General features: G+C 38.8%; 1 protein-coding gene across 5 annotated transcripts in view; it reads right to left on the reverse strand.

Annotated features, from left to right (window-relative positions):
• Positions 1 to 23,546, reverse strand: part of CTNNA2 (catenin alpha 2) — a 1,366,752-nt gene that overhangs the window by 94,754 nt on the left and 1,248,452 nt on the right. For all 5 annotated transcript variants that reach the window (XM_044926020.2, XM_044926019.2, XM_044926018.2 and 2 more), the window contains exons 10-12: positions 16,130 to 16,222; positions 15,393 to 15,549; positions 10,401 to 10,601 (exon numbers count right to left, since the gene is read on the reverse strand). In XM_044926020.2, coding sequence (XP_044781955.1) covers positions 10,401 to 10,601; positions 15,393 to 15,549; positions 16,130 to 16,222 — 451 coding nt within the window. The remainder of the gene's footprint in view (positions 1 to 10,400; positions 10,602 to 15,392; positions 15,550 to 16,129; positions 16,223 to 23,546) is intronic.

Consider the following 23,546-nt stretch of genomic DNA (forward strand, 5'->3'; position numbering starts at 1 on the left):
ATTCTGAGAATATGATGTAACTCAGTAAGAACTGGAAATTCATGTCTTCCTTTTTAGTTTTACTTTGAAAATTGGACACTAGAAAAGGGCTGTTTATTTCACTGTGTTGTTCCTTAAGTGTGTAATTGTGAGTAATCCTATATCCACCCTATGCCATCTCCCCTTCCATGCTGGAAATTTATTATCAGGCTAAAATTGTTTCTTTTCCTTTCTCAAGTTGTATTTGTCTCAGATGGTTCTAGAGTCAGAACCACCTAGAGTCCCTCTCCCCGAGAGAGCTGGTCATGTCTAATTCAAGTCAGTATAAACAAGTCAGCCCAGAGAAGATATTTTCATATTTCTGCATTGCATGGACAGAACTTTCTGAGCAAAAATGACTGGTACCCTGCTTCAAGGGATAATTCAATAGAAGTCCTAAAATGGTAAAATAACCTGGGGGGAGATTTACAGGTTTTAATTTTTTGGCATATCAATTATACCTCAGTAAAGCTAAAACAAAGAAACAAGGGACTATGTTTAAACTATTATAGGTATTTTGAAAGCAGAGTCCCCAGACAACTGATATGTCATAAGAAATATGCAGTCTCTAATAGAGGGACTTCCCTGGTGGCTCAGACGGTAATGTGTCTGCCTACAATGCGGGAGACTCAGGTTCGATCCCTGGATCTGGAAGATCCTCTGAAGAAAATGGCAACCTACTCCAATACTCTTGCCTGGAAAATCCCATGGACAGAGGAACCTGGTAGGCTACAGTCCATGGGGTCGCAAAAAGTTGGACATGACTGTGACTTCACTTTCACTTTCTCCCCAGAGATATGCGTTTACATTTCAAAAGGGAATGAAGCCACAGGAGCCATTCATTTGTATTCCAAAGAGTTGTAAACCTGGGGAGTCTTTCCTGAAGGGAGTTTATTAACATTAAAGAGTGAAGGTTTTTCTCTCCTCCTCAGTACAGGGAGGGAGGCAACTGAACAATTCCTATATAAGCTCCCAGATTTATAATTTTGTGGTTCTTTTCCTGTAGTATGGACCTCCTTCATGTAGGTGGAATTTATCTGCCCTCATCACACTGCCTTGAAAAGTAGAATGAAGCACAGGGAAGATTCTGGCAAGGTTACCGTTACTAAGAAAGAAATTTATCCTCTGAGCAAGAAACCTTACATTTGCGTTCAAGATAAAACAAATAAATACAGATATTAAACACCATCAGCCAGATCTGTACAATACTTCAAGTATGTAGGTTTCAGTCGAGGGTTTGAGACAACTACATGTTGCCTGTTTAAGGGCTATTACATGAATGAAATTTCCCTCTCATTCCTCCTACCCTTCTGACTTCCTACCTCCATGAACACCACAACCACCACTAAGTAAGACATTTCTTCCATATTGTAATGATTTTGACCTTTCAGGGAGAAATAAAATGCTTTACACCAATAGTTAGAGTTATATTAAAATGCATTTAAAATATATTAGGAAGTTGAGGCTGAACAATCTCAGTCATTATAGCTTCTGTTGAAATTCATTACTTTCATAATCTAATTTCAAGGTCAGTTACAGAGAAGTAAAGACTGTAATAGGCTTTCCAGGTCTAATATCTAATATTTTTGTCTTTCCAATAATCTGGTCCTGCCACCTTCTTCTGATATTGATCTTACTCCTGTCCATACCCTCTGTCCTCTGGCCATAGGGATAGGCAGGTCACTTTGACATGTCAAATCATAACACTTCATGCCACTAGCAACAGAAATCAGATCAAGTGAATATGATAGTCTTTTACTTTTATCTAGCTTGTTTCACTTTTTCTACTTCATATTCAGTGCTCCCATTTAATTTAGTTTATGTTTTCCAATTTATCTATCTCTTTTTTTTATGTTCTTTCTCAAGTCTTTACTAACCATAATAGAAAAGCTTTCATATATATATATATATAAAGAGAATGTATAATGTTTTAGAAAACTTGGGAATTTTTGTCCATCTAAAAACTTATGATATTTTAATTCTACTTGTTTAACCTAGTAAGAACAGAATGCTAGATTTCTAATTTATATTCAAAAAAATTTTTGATATAGTTTCATGTATTTTTGCATCTAGTATTATTGCTAAAAGTCTAGAAAGTTTATTATCTTAGTGATTAAAAAAATTGTTGAATGAAGCTTGAAACTTCTAATCCAATTCTGAGAATATAGAGAAATATTATATTATAAAAAAATAAAAACAGGAAATTAACATGTGACACAGTATTATTAAAGTAAAAATTTTGCTCACATCACACAAAATTTTATGCTCGTGTTCATTATTTGCTTTCATACCTTATTTAAGACTACACTGTATTTAATTGCATTGAGCAGCTTCAGCTGCATGCAACAAATTCTGGTAAATTTTCATTTTTATTCTATTACAAATATTTTCTAATTTTCTTTGTTATGGCTTCTTAGATATATCCCTCATTTAAAAGTGGGCATTTAATTTCCAAATACATGGATTTCTTTAAAGTATCTTTGATACTAATTTCTCATTTTAATATTAATTTCTCATTTAAATGCTTTCTTCTCTTTAATCATCCTCTGTGTTTTTTCAGTCTTCTAACTTTATTGAGACTTTTAATAGCTAAGTCAAAGATGTCTCTTGGTAAATGTTACACTGCACTTTAAAATATGTGTGTTATTTTCAAATATCTTTTGATATTGATTTCTAACATAATTCCACAATAATAAGACAACAGACTCTGTATGATCTATACCTTTAGATGATGAAATTTCTGCACCTGGTCTTATGTCTCCGGATATGTTCCAGTGTCTCCTAGTTTATAGTCTATGGGAACTTGAATAGAATTTGTATCCTACTTTTGTATGAAAATTGTATAAATCTTAATTGCATTGAATTGATTCATAAAGCATTTTGGGTCTACTATATTTTTCCACTGGAGGAGAGCATGGGAACCCACTCCAGTATTCTTACCTGGAGAATCCCATGGACAAAGGAGCATAGAGGGGTACAGTTCATAGGGTTACAAAGAGTTGGACATGAATGAAGGAACTTAGCACACAACATATTCTTCTACTTCTCTGTACATTCATTATATTAATTTCTGAGAGTGGAACAATAAAAGAAAGGAAATCAGATCAAGTGAAATAAGCATACCCCCCACTGGCCAAGATTATTCTCCTTTGATATGTAGAAAAGCAGGTGAAAGGAAGTGTTTCTCTTAATCCTGGAATCTTGAGTTGTAAGCCCTCGGCTGCTAGTGGACATATTCTCTACTGAAAAAAAAACAAATCATATCCTATTTTTTGTATTCAGTTAATCAATACATACATATTAAAGCTGAAAAAAGTGTTAGTCCCTCAGTTGTGTCTAATCTTTTGTGAGCCTGCCAGGCTCCTCTGTCCATGGAATTCTCCAGGCAAGAATACTGGAGTGGGTAGCCATTCCCTTCTCCAGGGGATCTAATGGTGTGATGATACAAGTTTAGGCCCTACGCACATATAAGAACATCTGCCTCTAAGAACTGACTATCTGTGGACCACTGACACTGAAGAAGACATATTAAATGTCATCAGACTCAGAAATAGATCCTTGTTGCCTCCAACTGAAACTTGAGTCAGCTCATAAGTACAATTTCAATACACAGATGTAGAGGAGGAGGAAAAAATGGTGAAGATGCAGCAAAGCAAGTGGGAACAGCATGGATGTGTTTTGCCTGGAGAAAAATGAATGCACCTGTCCAGATAGAGCAGAGGGTTTATACAGAGGATTCATGGGCAATGATTGTCCATGTTGAGTTCAGTCATCAGGAAGCAAGCAAACAGTGAAACACATATAAACAAAATAACAATATTGACCATACTTCAATGACAGAACATCAAGCTGAGGCTCAGTGGCATTAACTAATTTATGTAAGGTCACATTTAGTTGGTAGAAGTCAAGGAATGGAGTTCTTCTGGCTTCTTACCTGGATTTCATTATCTACATGGTACTAACACAATGGTATCACTCATTATCATGTCCAGTTTGGGTACTTTCTATTTGTTCCTCTTACATTTTCTGGGCAAAATATATAGAAATGATATAAAAAACTTCTCTTAGGAAAACTTTACTTAACAGAAGTAAGAAAGTAAAAATTATACCATCTCTACTAAGTCAGAAAAGTCAATCTGAAAAGGCTACAAACTATATGATCCAACTATATGACATTCTAGAAATTACAAAACTATGGAAAAAGTAAAAAGACAAGTGTTTGTCAGGGGATTGAGAGGGGGAGAGGGATTAATAGAGTACAATGAATTTTTAGGGCAGTGAAGAACACACTGCATGATACCATCATGATGGATGTATGTCATTATGCATTAGTCCAAATACCACAAAATATAGAACACCAAGAATGAGCCAAAATGTAAACTGTGGACTTTGGGTGATTATAATGTTTCAATGAAGGTTCATCAAGGGTAAAATATGTACCACTCTGGTAGGGGATGTTGATAATGGTAGACACACTCCATGTGCAGAAGGAAGGGAATATGGAAAATCTTGATACCTTCCCCTCAATATTTTTGTGAACATTTAACTGCTTTTTAAAAAGTCTTGATTAAAAAAAAAAAATCACACCATCTGTTTGGTCCACGTGTTCTCCAAAATAATGGAATTTTAATCTTCATATAAGAAGTGATTAATAATAGAATCCTCATTAAAGAGACTTATTTTTTAATATCTTTTTTTGGTCCCTTCTGAAGAAGGAGCTGATGGCATGGTTCCAAAGATCTCTCAACCTGATGGTGTAGACATTGCTACAAATTTGCATCAGCCATCAAATTTACAAAAATGGCATTTCAACGTAATCTGTTCAGTGAAGAACAAGCTTCTCTCTGTATATCTAAGCATAACATTATTGAATGTACCCCCTTTTCCACTTTCCACAGCCACCTGACTTTGCAAACAAGATCTCTAAAGATGGATCTCATAGGGTGTGCACTCACTACCAAGCTATTGGCAATTTGTTATAATTCAGTTTTTACTAAAGAGGCAATTAAATATGTAAGTATTTAGTGGGTCTGATGTACATCAGGTTTATGGTGCTTTCATCAGCCTACATTAGATTTATAAAAAATAAATAGGCAAATTTTTATACAATGTCATCCTAAAATTTTAACATACTAATTATCCACAAAATTGTGTTTTCAAAAGTAACTCAGCTTTCATATCAAAACAAAATGTACACTTCAAAAAAATTTTACTCTTTACTAAGTAATTTATCGAAAATAAAATACAAACTGTCTCGTCACTCTTTGGAACTTTCTCAATTTTTAGCCACTTAGTGAAGGTAGTCAGTTGGTAAAGTTGGTCTCTACAGAGCCCCACACATGCATCATTTACATGTTAAAACAGAGATTGGCCTGTATTTGCAAATCCCGTTAGCATCCAAGTCTGGTCTAGTCAAGCCTCTTTGAACATTCTGCCCTTTTTTTCATTCTTTGTAACAGACTCTCACTCCACTCTTGTCACCATACCCTATGGCCATTTTACAGAGGCTCCATTTTGCCTTATTTAAACTTGCTCTTATTTTGGAATATGCCTTTCTCTTGGGGCAGTTATCTTAAATGAGGGTTATTTTGTCCCCCCAAGAACATCTAGCGATGTCTAGAGCCACCTTTGTCACAATTTGAAGTGGGAAAGGAAGAGGTTCTACAAGCCTCTAGTGTGGTGAGGCCAGGGATGCCAAGCATCTTTAATCCACAGGATAGCTCCCTCCACCCCAAGAAAGAACTACCAAGACTCAAATGTCAAAAATACAGAGGCTGAGAACATCTGCCTTAGAGTCTTCAATCTAACAACTCAGAAATAAAACTGAGCAGAACCTGGTAGGTTGTGACAAGGCAGGAGAAAACATGGTGATCTGTCTTTCATGTCCTGGATTCTTCCTTTTTCCCCCTTTTCTTGGCACCTTCCACTCCTTGCCCACTGCCCTGTGTTCTCTCCCCACAATAAAATGTACTCTCAGGACCAAGTTTGATAAACTTGTATAAAAAAAGTGACTGCACAAGATTTAGGAAAAAAAAAAAAAATCAGGAGCAAAACATTAGCCCAAAGGTAGAAATTTGGGTATTAGTGATTTGAATAGGAGTTTGGGAGGCTTCCCACGTGACATGAGTGATGAAGAACGCCCCACCACCACCTGGCCAATGCAAGAGACATAAGCAATGCAAGTTCTATCCCTGGGTTGGGAAGATTTCTAGAGGAGGGCATGGCAACCCACTCCAGTACTCTTGCCTGGAGAATCTCATGGACAGAGGAACATGGTGGGCTACAGTACATAGAGTTGCAGAGAGTCAAATACCACTGAAGCAACTTCCAGGCAAGAATACTGGAGTGGGTTGCCATGCCCTCCTCCAGGGGATCTTTCTGACCCATGGATCTAATCTGTGTCCCTTACATCTTCTGCAGGCAGGTTCATTGCCAATAGTGCCAGCATTGGAGCTTTTATTTTGAGGATGTGGGTCTCCTAAGCATAGCCAGACACAGACAAGGGGACTAATCCATTTTATAAAATCTATATAACCAACAAAACTCTGTATAACCATAATTACAGAACTGACCTTATGTTCTTCCTCAAATTCCATGTCTTTAGTACATTCTCCAATAATTCTAATTAGCAAACAGTGAATTAACAGCTAAAGTTTTTTATAGCTTGTATATTTAATCATTTCTCATGGAGAAATTCTAGGTATTAAGTCACCATACTGTTGTTGTTTAGGTGCTAAGTCATATTTGACTTTTTTGTGGCCCCATGAACTATATATAGCATGCCAGGCTCCTCTGTTCATGGGATTTCCCAGGCAATAATACTTGAGTGGGTTGCCATTTGCTTCTTCAGGGGATCTTCCCAACCGAGGAATCAAACCCACATATCCTGCATTAGTAGGATTCTTTAGCACTGAACCACCTGCGAAGCCTAAGTCACCATTATATTATAAATTTTTAAACCTCATATTCTACATGAGATAGCCAGTGGGCTTCGTCATAGCAATGACAAACAGAGGCATTCTTCCTCCATGAGGAATCAGTGTATATGTCACATGTCCTACTAACAGCTAAATTTTTGCTTTCATTTCTTTGACAACCTCTCTAGTTACCCATCAAAAAAACAATATTGTTCTTATTTAGGAAAGAAAAGAACCATTGAGGATAGAAGGAAAATAATTTATATACCTTGTATATTCTAGTTCTTAGCCCACTAATATCTACTTTTTCTTGACATGTATATTTTCTGCTAGTTATTTATAATCTGTCTATTTCAGTCTCTTCTACCTGGCTATTTTCCTAGTGATCTTCAATAGAGGATGAAAAACAGAAAGAATTTAAATGCCTTGCTCTTCTTTTCTTTTCAATTAAGACTTGGATGGGGAAATCAGAAGCAGGAAGGTGCCTTTAGTTAAGTGCTCAGAGTATTCAATCACTGCAAAAGAAGGGCTGAGATGATAATTTTTAAAGATCTGAAAATTAACAAATAAGAGCAAAATCTTGATTAGCAACAAAAATCCAGGGTAGATTGCTCTGTTTCACTGATTTTTTTTTTCAGTGGAAAAAAAAAATTCAACCAGAATATTATTTACATTTTAAGACTTTGGGTGAAAATTATGTTAAAATATTTCACTCAACTAGTCATACTGTCCTTGCCTTTATGTAGATTTTGACCCCATGGGCACCACTTCCTACTGTTCATTAAAGCACTCCAAGATGCAATAAGAAAAAGTTCCAGAATGTTTCTTAAACAACATTTGAAGTTTTTGTATGCACAAAGTCACATGTAAACTGGCTCTGGGTATCATCTGCTACAATCATCATTCCAAACAGTTGTGAGCTGAGAATTCTATCTCCGTGTCCTCCACCCTTCTTGGATACTCTTCACTCAGTGTTAGATTGGAGGAAATGCCGCTATGTATCAGATATACCCCATGAAGCTGAGACTTCATAACATAATGGAAGCAATGGGTCAGGAACTGAGAACTGCAGAACTGTGAGAGGGTCCCTTTAAGGGTGAATGGTGGGGGTGGAAAAAAACCAAAAAACAGCATATATTGGAGAAGTAAAATAATTGTTGTTTTTTTTAAGATTTTTTTGAAGGGGACCATTATAAAAGTCTTTATATCTTTATTAGATTTGTCACAATATTGCTTCTGTTTTGTGTTTCCGCTTTTTGGCCCCAGGGCATGTAGGATCTTAGCTTCCCAATCAGGGATTGAACCCTCATCCCCTGCATTGAAAAGTGGAAGTCTCAATCACTGGACCATCAGGAAAGCCCCGAAAAACCTGTTTCTAATTCTTTTAAATGAGTAAAGAAACACTGTATGACTTGTACTGTGTTGCTCTAGTGAATTCAAAGGGCAAATCTATTTGAAAGAAAATAGTGCTGAATTTCAGTTAATTAAACTGTGTGGGGGGTGCGGGGGTGGGGGGCTTAGTCGCTCAGTTGTGTCTGACTTGACTCTTTGCAACTCTTTGGATTGTAGCCCACCAGGGATTTTTTTCAGGCAAGAATACTGGAGTGGGTTACCTTTCCCTCCTCCAGGGGATCTTCCTGACCCAAAGATTGAACCCCTGTCTCCTGTGTCTCTGCATTGCAGGCAGATATTTGCCCGCTGAGCCATCAGGGAAGCACCAGTTAAAATGTGAAAGTGTTAATGGCTCAGTCGTGTTCGACTCTTTGCGACCCCATGGACTGTAGCCTGCCAGGCTCCTCTGTCCATGAGACTCTCCAGGCAAGAATACCGGTCCACTCCACTGTGCCATTCCTTTCTCCAGGGGATCTTCCTGGATCAGGGATCAAACCCAGGTCTTCCACATTGCAGGCAAATTCTCTACAATTCAAGTCATCAGGGAAGCCCCTAATTAAAATGTAGATATATCATATTATTGTCATTATTATTTCTAAGTCTGTCAGGCTTCTCAAGAGCAACGATCCCTAGATATGGGTGATTTGTGATATGACCCTATTCCTTTTCTCCATATATTTCAGAGTGAGCAACCAACGTCTGTTTACCTATTGCTTCTCCTTGCTGTTCTAGACTAGCAAATAGCTACAGAAGTCTTTGTAAATATCCTGTCCCTGTAGAAGGAAACATATTTCTACTAACATGTCTTATCATGTAGAACTTAGAACACTGCTATATCTGACTTTTCAGAGATACGCCTGTTTTTAAAAGCCTAGCGGGCTCCCAAATCCATGTACAGACCAGAGACGATTCCCACTGAAGCTGAGGTGAGTTCCTTCTATGTATACATAGAACTCGATTTGTTACCCATTCATAACTCCAGCCAACATAAAGAGTTAAATTCTATTCATCTTCTCTCCTTCCCTGGACTTTCTACTTTCATTCCCCCATATATTAATGGACTTTCTTGCTGGCTCAGACAGTAAAGAGTCTGCCTGCAGTGCAGGAGACTGGGTTTGATCCCTGGGTCGGGATCCCTTGGAGAAGAGAATGGCACTCCACTCCAATATTCTTGCCTGGAGAATTCCATGGACAGAGGAGCTGGCAGGCTACAGTCCATGGGATCACAAAGAGCCGGACACAACTGAGCAACTAAGACACGTACATATCAATACACAAGACATGAGGGACTTTAGAAAGGGTCTAGAGACATCAGTTAAGAGCAAAAACTACTAAAAATAGGTCAGTCATTGACATAACTATCCAAAGTTATGGGCTGTTGTGTTAACCCAGTGGAAACAAGTCTTTTTTCCATCTCAGTGCATTAGAGAGCTATGACAAGCTCCCTGTCGTAAGTAATGGTGTCTCATCAAGACCACGATTTCCTGAAGGCAGCCACGCACCCCTGAAAGAGGATATGCAGACTTTCACCAGTGGAGTTGGGCATATACTGAAAGTCTAGCCCCTTTTCAATAACCACCACCTCCTGTGATCACTTCATATCCATGTACTACTGAAAGCCTTTATGCTTTTTCCTGGTTGTGCGTGGTCCTTTCTCATAGTCCTATGTTCTCAAGAAACAGAGAAATGCTTTTCAAGTTCAAAATTCCAAGTTCCAATCACATACTCACTATTCTCTAGACTTGTGACCTTTTTCCAGTCTCTTATCTCATTCAAAATTCCACTTTCACATTCATAATGGGAGATAAAAAAAATCTGCCTACTTTATAAGGTCCTTGTGAGAATCAAATGATTATACACAAAATCTGTAGAGTAGTATATACTGCAAAAACAATAAATTGTGATTCTGCTAAAGTATTCCAATTCAAACTCAAGAAATAAAGAGCACCAATTTTATGATCATGTGTGATTTAGAAGCATAAAGACCTACAGGAAACAATGAAACAGATTTATTCAGGTATGGAAATTCATCATGGGGCTGACATTTTGGTCAAATCTAATATCCATGGTTACCTGTCTCAGATAGCAGTTTTGTAGCTTCCAGCACCTTCTCAGTATAAACACCAGCTTCATAGTTCTCCATCTCAGCATTGATGATGTGTATAACTCGAGCAGCCCGGCCCCTGATGGCCCCTGCGGTCCGGTCCAGAGTGTCCACATCCCCCTCTTGAAGGGCGATCACACATTTGTTCACATCCTCCAAGATATGGTTTTCTGTGAAGAGGACACATCCACATTTATATGATTTTATATCACTGGTGGTGGTGGTTTAGTCATTAAGTTGTGTCTGACTCTTACAACTCCATGGACTGTAGCCTGCCAGGCTCTACTGTCCATGGGATTTCCCAGGCAAGAATACTGGAGTGAGTTGCCTTTTTTTTTTTTCCCAGGGAATCTTCCTGATCTAGGAATCTAGCTAGTTCTGTTGTCCTGCATTGCAGGCGTATTCTATACCAACTAAGGTATCAGAGAAGCCCTTTATATCACTGACACACTTGAAAACCAATAGGAAGGCTTCCCTTGTGACTCAGTGGTAAAGAATCTGCTTGCCAACGCAGGAGATACGGGTTTAACTCCTGATCCAGGAAGATCCTACATGCTGTGGGGCAAGTAAGCCCATGTGCCACAACTACTGAAGCCTGTGCACCCTAGAGTCTGTGCTCTACAACAAGGGAAGACACTGTAACGAGAAGTTCACACACCACAACTAGAGAGTAATCCTCCCTCACCACAACTAGAGAAATGCCCGAGGAGCAATGAAGACCCAGCTTGGACAAAAATAAATACATAATAAACATTCCAAAAGAGAAGAAGAAATACTGAATAAATACATCCTTTGAAAGGATACAATTATATATTTGTACTCTAAGGTATTTTCAAGACAAAGAATTCATTAAGTAAGGAGATAGAGGGATGATGTTCCAACTAGAAAATAGCATAGAAGGGAAAGTAATAATAGAAAGCATGTGCATTTCAGAGAGGGTTACATTGCTGGGGTGAACCCCTTAGGTACTTTGGATCTTACGCCTGAATGTGAAGCATAGTTTTTAAAATCATAAAAGATTTGCTGGCAACATAATTTGTGATAAACTTCCTTAAATTTTTGCAGCCTTATTCTTTCAGAAAAGATGTAATCATGTTAAATCACTGACGACCAAACTACTTCATTATTATTAGCTCTAAAACTACAGTTTCCAAAATCGTAAGCAAAGTTCAGTCTGTGAATGTTTTAAGGGAACAAACTCAAGACCCTGGAGCTAAAAAAAAGTAAATGAAAGAGGAAGAGGGAAACAAAACAAAACTTATAGACATTATGGGATTGAGTTAATAGCTTTTTCAGATCTTAGATGCCTGTTACTTTGTGAGCCAAACTCAAGAATTAAACTGTCACATGATTAAAGCCAAGACGCTCATTTTAAGACACTATTAAAAATGGTAGTTTTTGCCCAGTGGAAAAAGTTTAAAGTGCTCTAACACAGTCATTTCACTTTTTTATGAGCCCAGACCACATCAGAAAATTGGTTTCGCTTCTGTAATGTTAATAGCTAGCATCATTGCTTCCCAAACTTGTTGCTTTTCATATGGACAAATTAAGTACTCAGGTAGCATGAAAAAAAGAAAGAAAAACAAAACTATCCCTTAAAAAAAAACTTTTTTATTGTTGCCTCCAAAATAGAGTTTCCTGCCAGAATAGATATTCCCTTAAGAAGAAACTGATACATAAAATGTCATTAATGCCATTCCAAAATATCTCCTGAGCCAAACCTGCAATTTACTGATGCAAATGTTTTGGCTCCAGCTTACAGAGGAGATGAGAAGTAGTTTTCCCAACTATTGGGCTGTATCCACAGTCTACCAGCAGAACAGAGTGGGCTGTGTCATTATTTGTCAAGCCCATCTGTGGAAAGGTGCCTGCTGCCTCTGATTGTCAAGTCCAAAGGCACGCTCCAGCAGGTCCTGCCAAGGCTGGCTTCTTGACAGCGCCTGTTCATTTTCCTGTCATAGCATGCCACGGCACTTGTACCACTGCGGTTGGACTGTACAGTGTTATCAGCAGAAGCCAAAGCCTTTTCGTGTTGCTGGTAATAATAAGATGCACAAAGGAATGGCAGGGAGAAAGGTGGCAGAGAGGCAGGCCCGGTGGAAGAAAATTAAGAAAAGCTTCCATTATTGAAACAGCCTGAGATAAGACTCCTTGCCTTGCTTTTTTCTACCCCCAGAAATTTCTGTACATGCATTTAAAGAAAAGGATAAGTTGGGAAAGTTTTAAGTTCTGAAATGACTCCTCTTTGAGAAAGGTAGTATATAGATATTTTCAATCATTTGTAAATAGGCAGGGTACCAGAGTAAGATTTCCAAGGGCTGTTAGGATTGCTGTGTGAGATCTGAGGCTGGTTGGAGAGTCCCCCTCTCCCCTTCTGGGGACCCTTATACCCATCCTGGCAAAGATTGACTAGAAACAAGAAATATCTCAGTCTTGGTGTCCAGTCTTCTGTTCCCCACCATTCGGATCCCCAACATGCCTAGCCGAACAATTTCTAAGCATCTTCTGAGAGATGCACTTCTTGGCTATCTTTTGTGTTGTTAAGATTCATGTATCAGGGAAGCAAAAACTTTCATGAATGGCAACGCATTGAGTTCTTTATCAGACAATCCCTGGACACAGGCATGTTTAAATGAATAGCTGCTTTGACAACTCATCAAAAGTAAAGCACCTTGGGAATGAAGAACAAGCCAGGTTTCTAGAAGGGAAGAGAGAGTGGACCCATGGTACTACAGGGCAGGAGAGAGGAGAGGATTGGAGGTGGGGGAAAGGAGCTGCAGTGAAAGCTGGAGAAATACCCTTTTATCCGGGCTTACTAAGAACTATATAGATTCTGGAAAGACGATAATCTGAATTATAATTCCACCTCTGCCAAGTTACCTGCCTGTTAGTGACTTACTTTTCTCAAAGAAGATTCAGAATAGTGATACCTGACATAAAATTTTGGTGAGAATGAAAGCAAATAGCAGAAAATCAGACATATAACAGATACTGTCAACTACAAATTGGCACTTGCCATGGGTGCTTGTCATTTACTCTACAAGGATTGAATCATGTGCTGCTGCAGCTGCTGACCTTCAACACCCCTAAAGGAGTTCAGGGAGGAGAGCAGAAATGAGGCACTCTGTTCTCAGGGGGAAACTAGCAGCACCGGTCCTCAGATAGTCAGATAGTCTCAGGAGCTGATTTTATGAGCCCAATTCTTATATCTCCTAATATCTAGAAAAGCACTAAATTCCTTCATGGTGACAATTGTTTCTTGTGACTAGCAGAAGCTTCATGAGACCAGCAGAAACTTTTAAATATGTGCTTTATTGCATATACTCCCCCTTTACCAAAGTCACATATATATTATCCTTCGCCCCTACCTGTTTGGAGCAGTTTCTCTAGAACTATCTGAGGTGCTATATCCTGGGCTGCAGCCCTCATATCACCCAAATAAAACTTAATTCGCCACTCTCGTGTTGTGCATTTTTTTTTTAATTGACAGCACCAAGCATGTGTTGGCTCATTTTTCCCATTTCCCTTGACTTTCCCTCCATGATTTTAAAGTTGGCTTTTCCATCATCCATCAGATCTACAGGTTCAACTATGCTACTCTTAGACAAGCTTTAAACACAAGCCCAGTGGGAATTCATTGTCAGTTTCTTGGTGAATGGAAAGACTACAACTAGAGAAAAGCTTCCAAATACACTAAGCCTGCCCCAGAAATCCCCTCCCTTTTGTTGCAGTAAGGCTGCATCAGCCTGGATCCCATGAGCTGTGCTGCAACCTCTCCCTCTCAGACCTCAGTAAGTCCGGGTTGAGGCCAGGGAACATGAGTTGGCAGGTGTGATTTCCATACACCTCTGGGTAGTGTCAACACCTGGTTAATTTGAATTTTTAAGGGCCATTTGGTTATTTTAATGCCTCACAAGGGAGTTGAGGCTTCTGGTGACCTCCTTCCTCATGCTCCCACAGAGACTTCTCTACATATATTGGGCCAAATCTATTTGGAAAAAGGCCCATGAGCCGGCTGGTAACCCACTTTTGAAACAGCATTGATGAGCCTTGTTAAAGGCAAAATTGACTACATGGTTATTTAAATGGGCTAAGATCCCTTGTGTTAGTTGCTCAATCATGTCTGACTCTTTGTGACCCCATGGACTGTAGCCTGCCTATGGGATTTTCCAGACAAGAATACTGGAGTGGATTGCCATCCTTCTGTCTGGCTTCATCTACAAAGCATTAAGTTACAATTTCAAGTGATGATGAGTTCTGTTTATTTTCACTTCCTTCCACAACCTCATGCTCAAGTGCTCAAAACCTCAATAGTTCCTAAGTGCTTTCTAATGGGTTCATTTGGTGGCTAAAATTTTTTTCCCAGCTTATCAAAAACCTATGTAACTCCATTCACTGGGGCAGGGCAGTGGGGGGGGTACTTAACACAGGCAAATTGGAATAACTAATTGATTTTTTTTTCAACATAACCAATTTCTTTTTTAGATGGGTGATTTAGATGCAGCAAAGGCCATCTTATTTTAAAAACTCCAGGAACTAGAAAGGAGCCTGCTGCCTCTGCTAAGTTGCTTCAGTCATGTCCGACTCTGTGCAACCCCATGGACTGCAGCCCACCAGGCTCCTCTGTCCATGGGATTTTCCAGGCAAGAGTACTGGAGTGGGGTGCCATCGCCTTCTCTGAGAAAGGAGCCTAGGTCTACTTAAATAATCTTTCAGGTTTCTAATATCTCAATCAGAAAGTTATGTCTTCCCCCCAAATCCCTTGACTCAGTTCTTGAAATACTGTGCACAGCAGAGACAAATTTTCAAGAGGGTGTTACAATCACAGTTGCAGAGATGATTGAAAGCTCAAAGGGCCAAGGAGAGCATTTGAAACACAGACCCATGACACTTGCAAGATATTCCTCATCTCATCTTGTTCTCTTCCTTCAACTATCTTGTAAGGGCCCATTTGTGATTACCTGAGACGGAAAGGAAGTCATCCACAGAGGTGATGTCATCCACAGCCTCTGTCAGCACTCGAACTTGCTTTTCCCACTGGTCCTTGAAAACGTCCATGTTGTCTTGAGCAACTTTGCTCTGTGGCCGGGCAGCCAATGTGAGAGCAGCATTGATGACCTATTTGTTAGAAATAATCCATGGACATGAGGATTACACTCATCAAAAAAGGAACAAGCAAGTCAAAGACCATGTTGAAACCCTGGACCTTGCAGTTTCCACAGATAAGGGGATTCTTGGTGTTTGGGAGGACAATCAAAACATGAAAGATGGAGTAGGTTATCAAATACTAGTCTTTGTTTGCTCTTCTTTTTTTAAGATATAGGTTGCCAAAAGTGTATATTGAACCAAGTCTTTTTAGCACAGATGGGGCAGAGATATAACTCTTGTTCTCCACGTACAAGCATATAATTTTGTGACAGAGACAAAGTGAATAGATATGGAGTGTTGAAATAACAATTCAAGACAAATAGAAAAAGTCAATAGGGGTGGAAAAGACAATAATCACTACAGTAATTTTGGAGAGACTGGAGCAATTAGCAGTTCTTTTTGAGAAAGGCAGAACCTGAAATGGTCCATGACTAATGGGTAGCACTTTCCAGGGAGAGGAAAAGTGACAAGGCAAGGAATGAGTGTCATGAAGGCTGGAGTGTACAAGATCCAAAATATCAGCTGTGGAAACAAAGTGAATGAGGCTTACCTGAGGACACAGGCTGTCAATCTGAGTGGCTGCCATCCGAACTAATTTCACCCCTTCCTCATTGTTGGAGATGGAACAGGCCAAATTGGCAACCTGTATTGAAGAGGATTGAAGTGAAAATGATGTTAGGGCAAAGGGGAAATAGGCTGCTGTGTGACTTTGCACCTTCCCTGGAGAGTGCCACATCCAGGAGAATCCTTTCACAAAGAAGATAAAGGGACCCTTTTGTGTTCAACCAAATATTACTCAGCCTTATGCCAGTAGGCATTTCTGCCAGAAGAGCAAGGTGTTAATAACAGGTCATTGCTTCAAGATTCTTGAGTACACACAATAATGCATTTCAACTGGGCTCTTCTTAGCTCTCTTCCCCTCCATCTATACTCTCACTTGAACCTCCTAAGGCTCATTATTAGGTGCAGGTCACTGTGATTTTGGCCACGTCAGTACTAAATTCTGAACAATGAGAGAGATGCCGTGGGCGATACTTTTGATTTGAGACTCAAAGTAAACTAAAAACCAGAGTCCGTTACCCCCAAAGAACCCAGGATCTGCCTGTTACAGTCTGTAGGAAAGATGTCAGTCCACCAGGAGTCAACTCAAATGCTTTCAGGGGCTAGGGAAGTCTGAGAAGTGTGTAAAAGGGCTAGTATAGTCCAAAAGGCAATGGAGGAATTAGAACATGCAGGTCTAGTATAAAGGCATTCAGATTTGGTATTTTAAACATATTATATCAGCCAAAACAGCTGAAATGGATTCAAATTCCTAGGTCAAGCATTTCAATGTGTGTCATTCCTTTTCCTCAAGGAGTTAGAATTGGTAATACAAGGTCAGATTGACTGGACAAGGTCAACAACACATAAAGTGATGATCAAAACACTGAATGTCTCATGAAGCTATTGTCAAGAGAACAGGAAGGTGGGGATTAGAAGGGACAAAGGAGAAGGGAAGGGCTGCCAGGGCTGGAAGCAGGAGGGCCAGTAGAGCAAGTGATTAGCAGACAGAAGCCTTGGGAGGCTCCTGGCCACCTGCCTTTGTGTCTGCTCACTTCTGCCTTTCAAAACCAGATCAGTTCCCTATTACACCCTTAATGCCCTGGTGGATTCGAATGCACTGTGCAAGCATATAGTATCTAATGTGAAAGAACCATCACTGTGGAGCAGAGGAGGAGCACACAACTGAGATCACTAGGCTCAACCATTAGCCAGTTCTGTTAAGTCACGTCACATTAGGAGGACCGTTTCCTTATCAGCAAAAGGAGATGGAAAAAATAGTGATACTAGGGGTATATTTCAAGTTTATCCCAGTGAGAATATACCCTATGAGAAACCACAGATTAAGTTCCAGAAGTTATCACATCATTTCTTACATTTTACAGTTTACCTTTGATTCTTCAGATAATGTTCATTATGTTACTTAGTTTTCAAAGAGAAAGACAAATATGCCTTATTATACCCATTCACAGGATACTAAACCCCCAGGGTATGAGGAAGTTCCTTGGAGGCAGAGCAAAAATTAATAATGTAACTTCTTAATTTCTTTTTGTTATATTGTTTCCACTCTGCTTTTTTTTTAATTAATCTTTGTTATATTTATATTCTAGTGAATTTTTATATTCCAAATGCCAGAATAACTGTGTGGCATAGAATCGGTGCTCAATACATGTTTACTGAACTAAAGAATAGCCTTTTAATAGCTTTTAAAAAATTGTATATAGTGATTTGGAATACATAATAAGTTAAAGATGCTCTTAAAGTTGTTAGTCCTTTAATTTGGCTGGACAAATTTTCACATTACCTTCTAGCCCATGCTTTCCAATACCATGGAGCTAAACAAAGGCTCCCATATTCTGGTCCATTATTTGAGACCAGAATGCAGTGACCCTGTCCATGATGACATGAGAAATCAGGATGATGTGATGAATTTTCCAGAAAGATATATGCATATAATTTAAAATTCTGTCTTTTAAATGCTTTGCATTTCCTCTGTTGAAAATCCTTTCATTTTATGAAATGATGATTTGGATGATGCTTTTGTTTGCTCTTTATCATTCTTGCTTGTAATAGAGACCTAAAGTTACACTTTTGCATTGCAGTGAATAATTTCTAGAATTTGGCATATAACTCTATATAAGGACAACAACATGAAAACTTTTAAATGCTCCTAGAATCAGGCTTGGGTAATATTTGTTTGCATCTTTGTAAGATGAAAAATAAGAAAATGCCAGCACTCTCAATGAGATAAAGATGGTAAACCAAGTATTCAATGTTTATTGACCTAAAAATATAAATAAATATGAAAGAGAACCATATATTATGTATCTTTTGATGGAATGACATAACACTACCTATGAAACAGTCTTGCCAAAAGCAACAACAACAACAACAAAAACATAAAAATGATCAGTCTTAGGATAAATTCTCAATTTACAGAAATCCAAGGGACAAACATATAAAATAAAACCACATGGATGCACTCGTGAAAATCCTAATGGTAATAACTAGTGGAAAAATGTCAGACTTTTGTGGATCTTGAATAGGACAAATAAATCATTACATAATTATAAATATGTAGGTGAATTTATATATATGTACATTGTAAAACAAAGAAATTTAAATATTGACTAAATATTGGATGATATTACAGAGTTAATGTTTTAAAATACCCTAGCAATACTTGTTATTTTATTTAAAGTGTCCATAGCTTAATGCAGTGATAGATTTGAGATTTGTTTCACAGTTTTTTAGAGTAAAGGAAAGGGGTGGAGGTATAGAAAAAATAAGACTGACTATTAGCTCATAATGGTTGAAGTCGGGTGATAGTATATGATGGTTTATTATATATGCTCTACTGTTGGATATGCTTGAAATTTTCCACAATAAAAAGTTTTTTTAAAGTAGTAACTGCAATCTATTATAACACCAGTTCTGGTAAAATTCTTTTTGGCATTTATGCAAGGTTCAAGGGAGCCCAGTATAAGTCAAGGAGAAGCCTGAGTGTGGTTTGGAGGTAAGGCTTGCAGACAACAGAAGAACCCCAGCCTGGAGAAGGGAATATGGTAATGGACATATAAGCCACAGAGGTGGCTCTCCAGAGCACACAGTCTCCTGCATGTGTTGGTGGCAGGTCCCCAGGCAAAAGCTGATCTTGGTAATAGACTGGGCTCCTCACATCTCCTATATGAGGGAAATGCCAATCAGTAACATCCATTGTCATATGTATATATATGCTTCTCTTTGTGTATCTTTTGAAATTCACTCAGTCATGTCTGACTCTTTGCGACCCTGTGGACTGTAGCCCACCAGACTCCTCCGTCCATGGGATTCTCCAGGCAAGAATACTGGAGTGGGTTGCCATTTCCTTCTCCAGGGGATCTTCCTGACCCAGGGATCGAACTCAGGTCTCCTGTAGTGCAGGCAGACGCTTTAACCTCTGAGCCAACGGGGAAGCCCTTAATAAATTCTATTATAGCTCAAATCTAATGTGAGAGCCTCACTGCCCAAAAGAATCTTAGTAAGGAGAATAGTGCTAGCAACACAGCAAAAATAAAGAGCTGGTAACTACCAATAATGCTTTAATTATTTATTCTTTTTAGCTTATTAATCTGTAAATCCTAAAGTCTGGCAGCCTCTACTCTGCAATATACACCTGCTGCTTTTTTGTTCAGTCACTCATTCATGCCTGATTCTTTGCAACCCCATGGACTACAGCACACCAAGCTCCCTATCCTTCACTATCTCCCAGAGTTTGCTCAAATTCATGTCCATTGAGTCAGCGATGCCATCCAACCATCTCATCCTCTGTCACCCTCTTCTCCTTCAGCCCTCAGTCTTTCCCAGCATCAGGGTCTTTTCCAGTGAGTTGGCTCTTTGTATCAGGTAGCCAAAGCATTGGAGCTTCAGCATCAATCTTCTAATGAATATTTAGGACTGATTTCCTTTAGGATTGACTGGTTGGATCTCCTTGCAGTCCAAGGGACTCTCAGGAGCTTTCTTCAGCACCACAATTCAAAAGCATCAGTTCCTCGGCACTCAGTCTTCTTTATGGCCCAACTCTCACATACATATATGACTACTGGGAAAACCATAGCTTTGATTATATGGACCTTTGCCAGCAACATGATATCTCTGCTTTTTAATACACTGTCTAGGTTTGTCACAGCTTTTCTTCCAAGGAACAAGCATCTTTCATGGCTACAGTCACTGTCTGCAGTGACTCTGGAGCCCAAGAAAAGAAAATCTGCCACTGCTTCCACTTTTCCCCTTTTTGTTTGCCATGAAGTGATGGAACTAGATGCCATGATTTGGTTTTTTGAATGTTGAGTTTGAAACTGGTGTTTTTACCCTCTAAGTCCACTTAAAATCAGAATTTCATTTGCCATGTATTCTAAACACCCTCAAAATATTTCCAACATGATGCTAAGAATTTCACTATCTCCTAAGGCAGGCTTGTATATTTAAAATTGGTTATGGACTTAATCCAAATCCTTATCTTTCTTATTTTCTTTTGGCTTACCTTTGTGCTTCTCACTGGACTCACTGACATAGCGGTGCCTCTGAATGTGGTTTTATATATTGTGATTTTGAGAATTCTGGCATCCAGCACTAAATTTCAGTCTAGAGGTAACTACCAATCAATAACACAGCTTTAAATGCCAGTGAATATTTTAACACGAGTACAAGACTACTGCACACAGTAGAAACTTAATGATTGATTTGATCCATTGAAGGAAGGCATGGCAACTCACTCCAGTATTCTTGCCTGGAGAATCCCATGGACAGAGGAGCCTGGCAGGCTACAGTCCATAGGGTCACAAAGAGTGTCCAACGTGCACTCACACACATACACATACCTATTCTTTAACTATAGTGTTTATGTTATCAGAAACTCTCTAGTGAAATAAAATGTCCTATTTTTCAAGTCACAATATTTTCTCCTTTAATAAAATTAGCATGATAGTCTTCCTAAGGAGATGGGAAAGGGAAGGGAATAATAGACTAGAGTCAGTAGACATTTGAAAAAAATTAATGAGTAAAAAAATAAACTGTAAACCAAAACTCAGTGATATGGTTGTATTTACTAGAATTTCAAAACCTGCTCAAATCAACTAAACAGATAACATTTACAGTCTGGAGCTGGCCTCTGCTTTCTCTACTTCTGAACTGTTTACAACTTAGCTCAGCAACAAGAGTCAATTGCCTTCCTAGGAGGTCAGAAAACAAAGTCAATCATCAACTATTAAATGTTGGGCTATTTAGATTGATTTGTGATTTCTGGAAGTAACTAGGCCGTGAGTAAAGGTGGCATCGCTCCTTGGTGAGCTAATGGTACTAAATTTCCCAAGACTCTCAGGAAGGAAGCCCTCCTCCCTGAGTTCTGAAAGCATAATGGATTTGGGTGAGTAAAAGCTGAAAAGACTGAGTCAAGTCTTCTATACTTGACTTAGTGGCTTAATAACTGGTTATCTTGGAGTATAGAAGGAAGTTTAGCAGCGTTCACTAAATCGTATGCCGCTGACTACAGGAGCCTTAAGGGTTAGAAAAAAAAAAAAAATGCCCAGTAGTTCTGGCTGGGAATCAATAAGATATCTTACCTCTCCACATCATGGAGAGGTAAGATATCCATCTTACGATACTTTGCTGATTGCCTGCTTAGCACAATTTCATGGACTCAAGTTCAAAGACTAGGATACTTTTTGTTCTTATGGATCTACACAGTGTAAATAGGTGGGGCAAACAATGATATCATTAGCAGTTTTAGAAAGACAATAAACTGGCAGAGAGAGCTGATGCTGATTCTCCTAAGAAAGTAACTTGCTCCTTAAACAGAATCTGTATAATTAGCATCCGTTTCCCAGCCCTTTAATCATCACCTTGGCTGACCAAAAACAGAGTAGAGATACTCCAGGGACACAGATGGCAGAGTTAAAACTGACAAAATCAGAAATGTATGGAGCCCTCATAAAAATATATTGTGACTATTTTAAGTGTCTACTTCCCTGGCTCAGACGGTAAAAGCATCTGCCTACAATGAGGGAGACCCGGGTTTGATCCCTGGGTTGGGAAGATCCCCTGGAGAAGGAAATGGCAACCCACTCCAGTACTCTTGCCTGGAAAATCCCATGGGCGGAGAAGCCTGGTAGGCTACAGTCTGTGGGTTCACAAAGAGTCGGACATGACTGACTTCACTTCACTATTTAAGATGCAAGATGATTTTAATCAAACACTCATCAATAAACACTCCACAGCTCAAATTCCTGATGAACAGAACATCACAGCTATCAAATTTATCTGTTTGATTTTATTCCTTGTTGATCTATTTGATTTATTATTTTTTTATTTCCAAATTTTTATTGGAGTATGTGTGTGCATGCTCAGTCGTGTCCAATTCTTTGCAACCCCATGGACTATAGGCTGCCAGGCTCCTCTTGTCCATGGGACTTTCTAGGCAAGAATACTGGAGTGGGTTACCATTTCCTCTTCCAGGGCATCTTCCCAACCAAGGGACTGAACCCATGTCTCTTGTGTATACTGCCTTAGCAGGCAGCTTCTTTACCACTAGCACCACCTACGAAGCCCTTATTGGAGTACAATTATTTACAATGCTATGATACTTTCTGCTGTACAGCAAAGTGAATCAGCCATACATATACATACATCCATTCTTTTTAAAAAGCTTTTCCCATATAGACCATACTCCATATAGGAGTATTGTGAAGAGCTCCCTGTGCTACACAGTCTGTCTTTGTTGCCTATCTATTTTATATATACTGTGTATGTGTTAATCCCAAGTTTCTAATTTATCTCCCTGTCCCCAGCTTTGCTCTTGGTAACCATATGTTTGTTTTACATGTCTGTGAGTCTGCTTTTGCTTTGTAAATAAGTTCATTAGTATCATTTCTTAAAATTCCACATATTAGTAAAATTATATGATATTTGTCTTTCTCTGAGAAAAATGTGGGTTTGTGTGGACCCACACAAGAGAACGTAGCTCCGTCTCAAAAATGCCATAGCTTTGTTTGAACACTTAACAAGAAAAGTCAAAATACCTGGAAGGCTGTGCCTAAATTAGACATTTAAAATCTCTGCTAATATAGCTTTTAGGCATTTAACTCCAAAGTGATATGAGGTACATCAGAAAGACAAGAACGTTTTCTTATTTTCTGGTCCTGGAAATCAAATTACATTTTTAAATATTTGTAATTTTGTTCAGTTCCAGACACCAGCACATATTCAGTGCATTCAACCCCCACATGCTTTATCATTTCATTAATTTTTACAGCTTTAAGTATCATATGGGTGTTTTTAAGAAGAACCTACTTTTGAAATAAAGCAGAATAGCAATTCATAGGTTTATAAAGCACTTGTTTCTTGAGTTAACATTTCATTATCATCATAAATTTGAGGATAACATGAATCTA

The sequence above is a fragment of the Bubalus bubalis genome, chromosome 12, assembly GCF_019923935.1.
Source record: "Bubalus bubalis isolate 160015118507 breed Murrah chromosome 12, NDDB_SH_1, whole genome shotgun sequence".
Taxonomy (NCBI): Eukaryota; Metazoa; Chordata; class Mammalia; order Artiodactyla; family Bovidae; genus Bubalus; species Bubalus bubalis.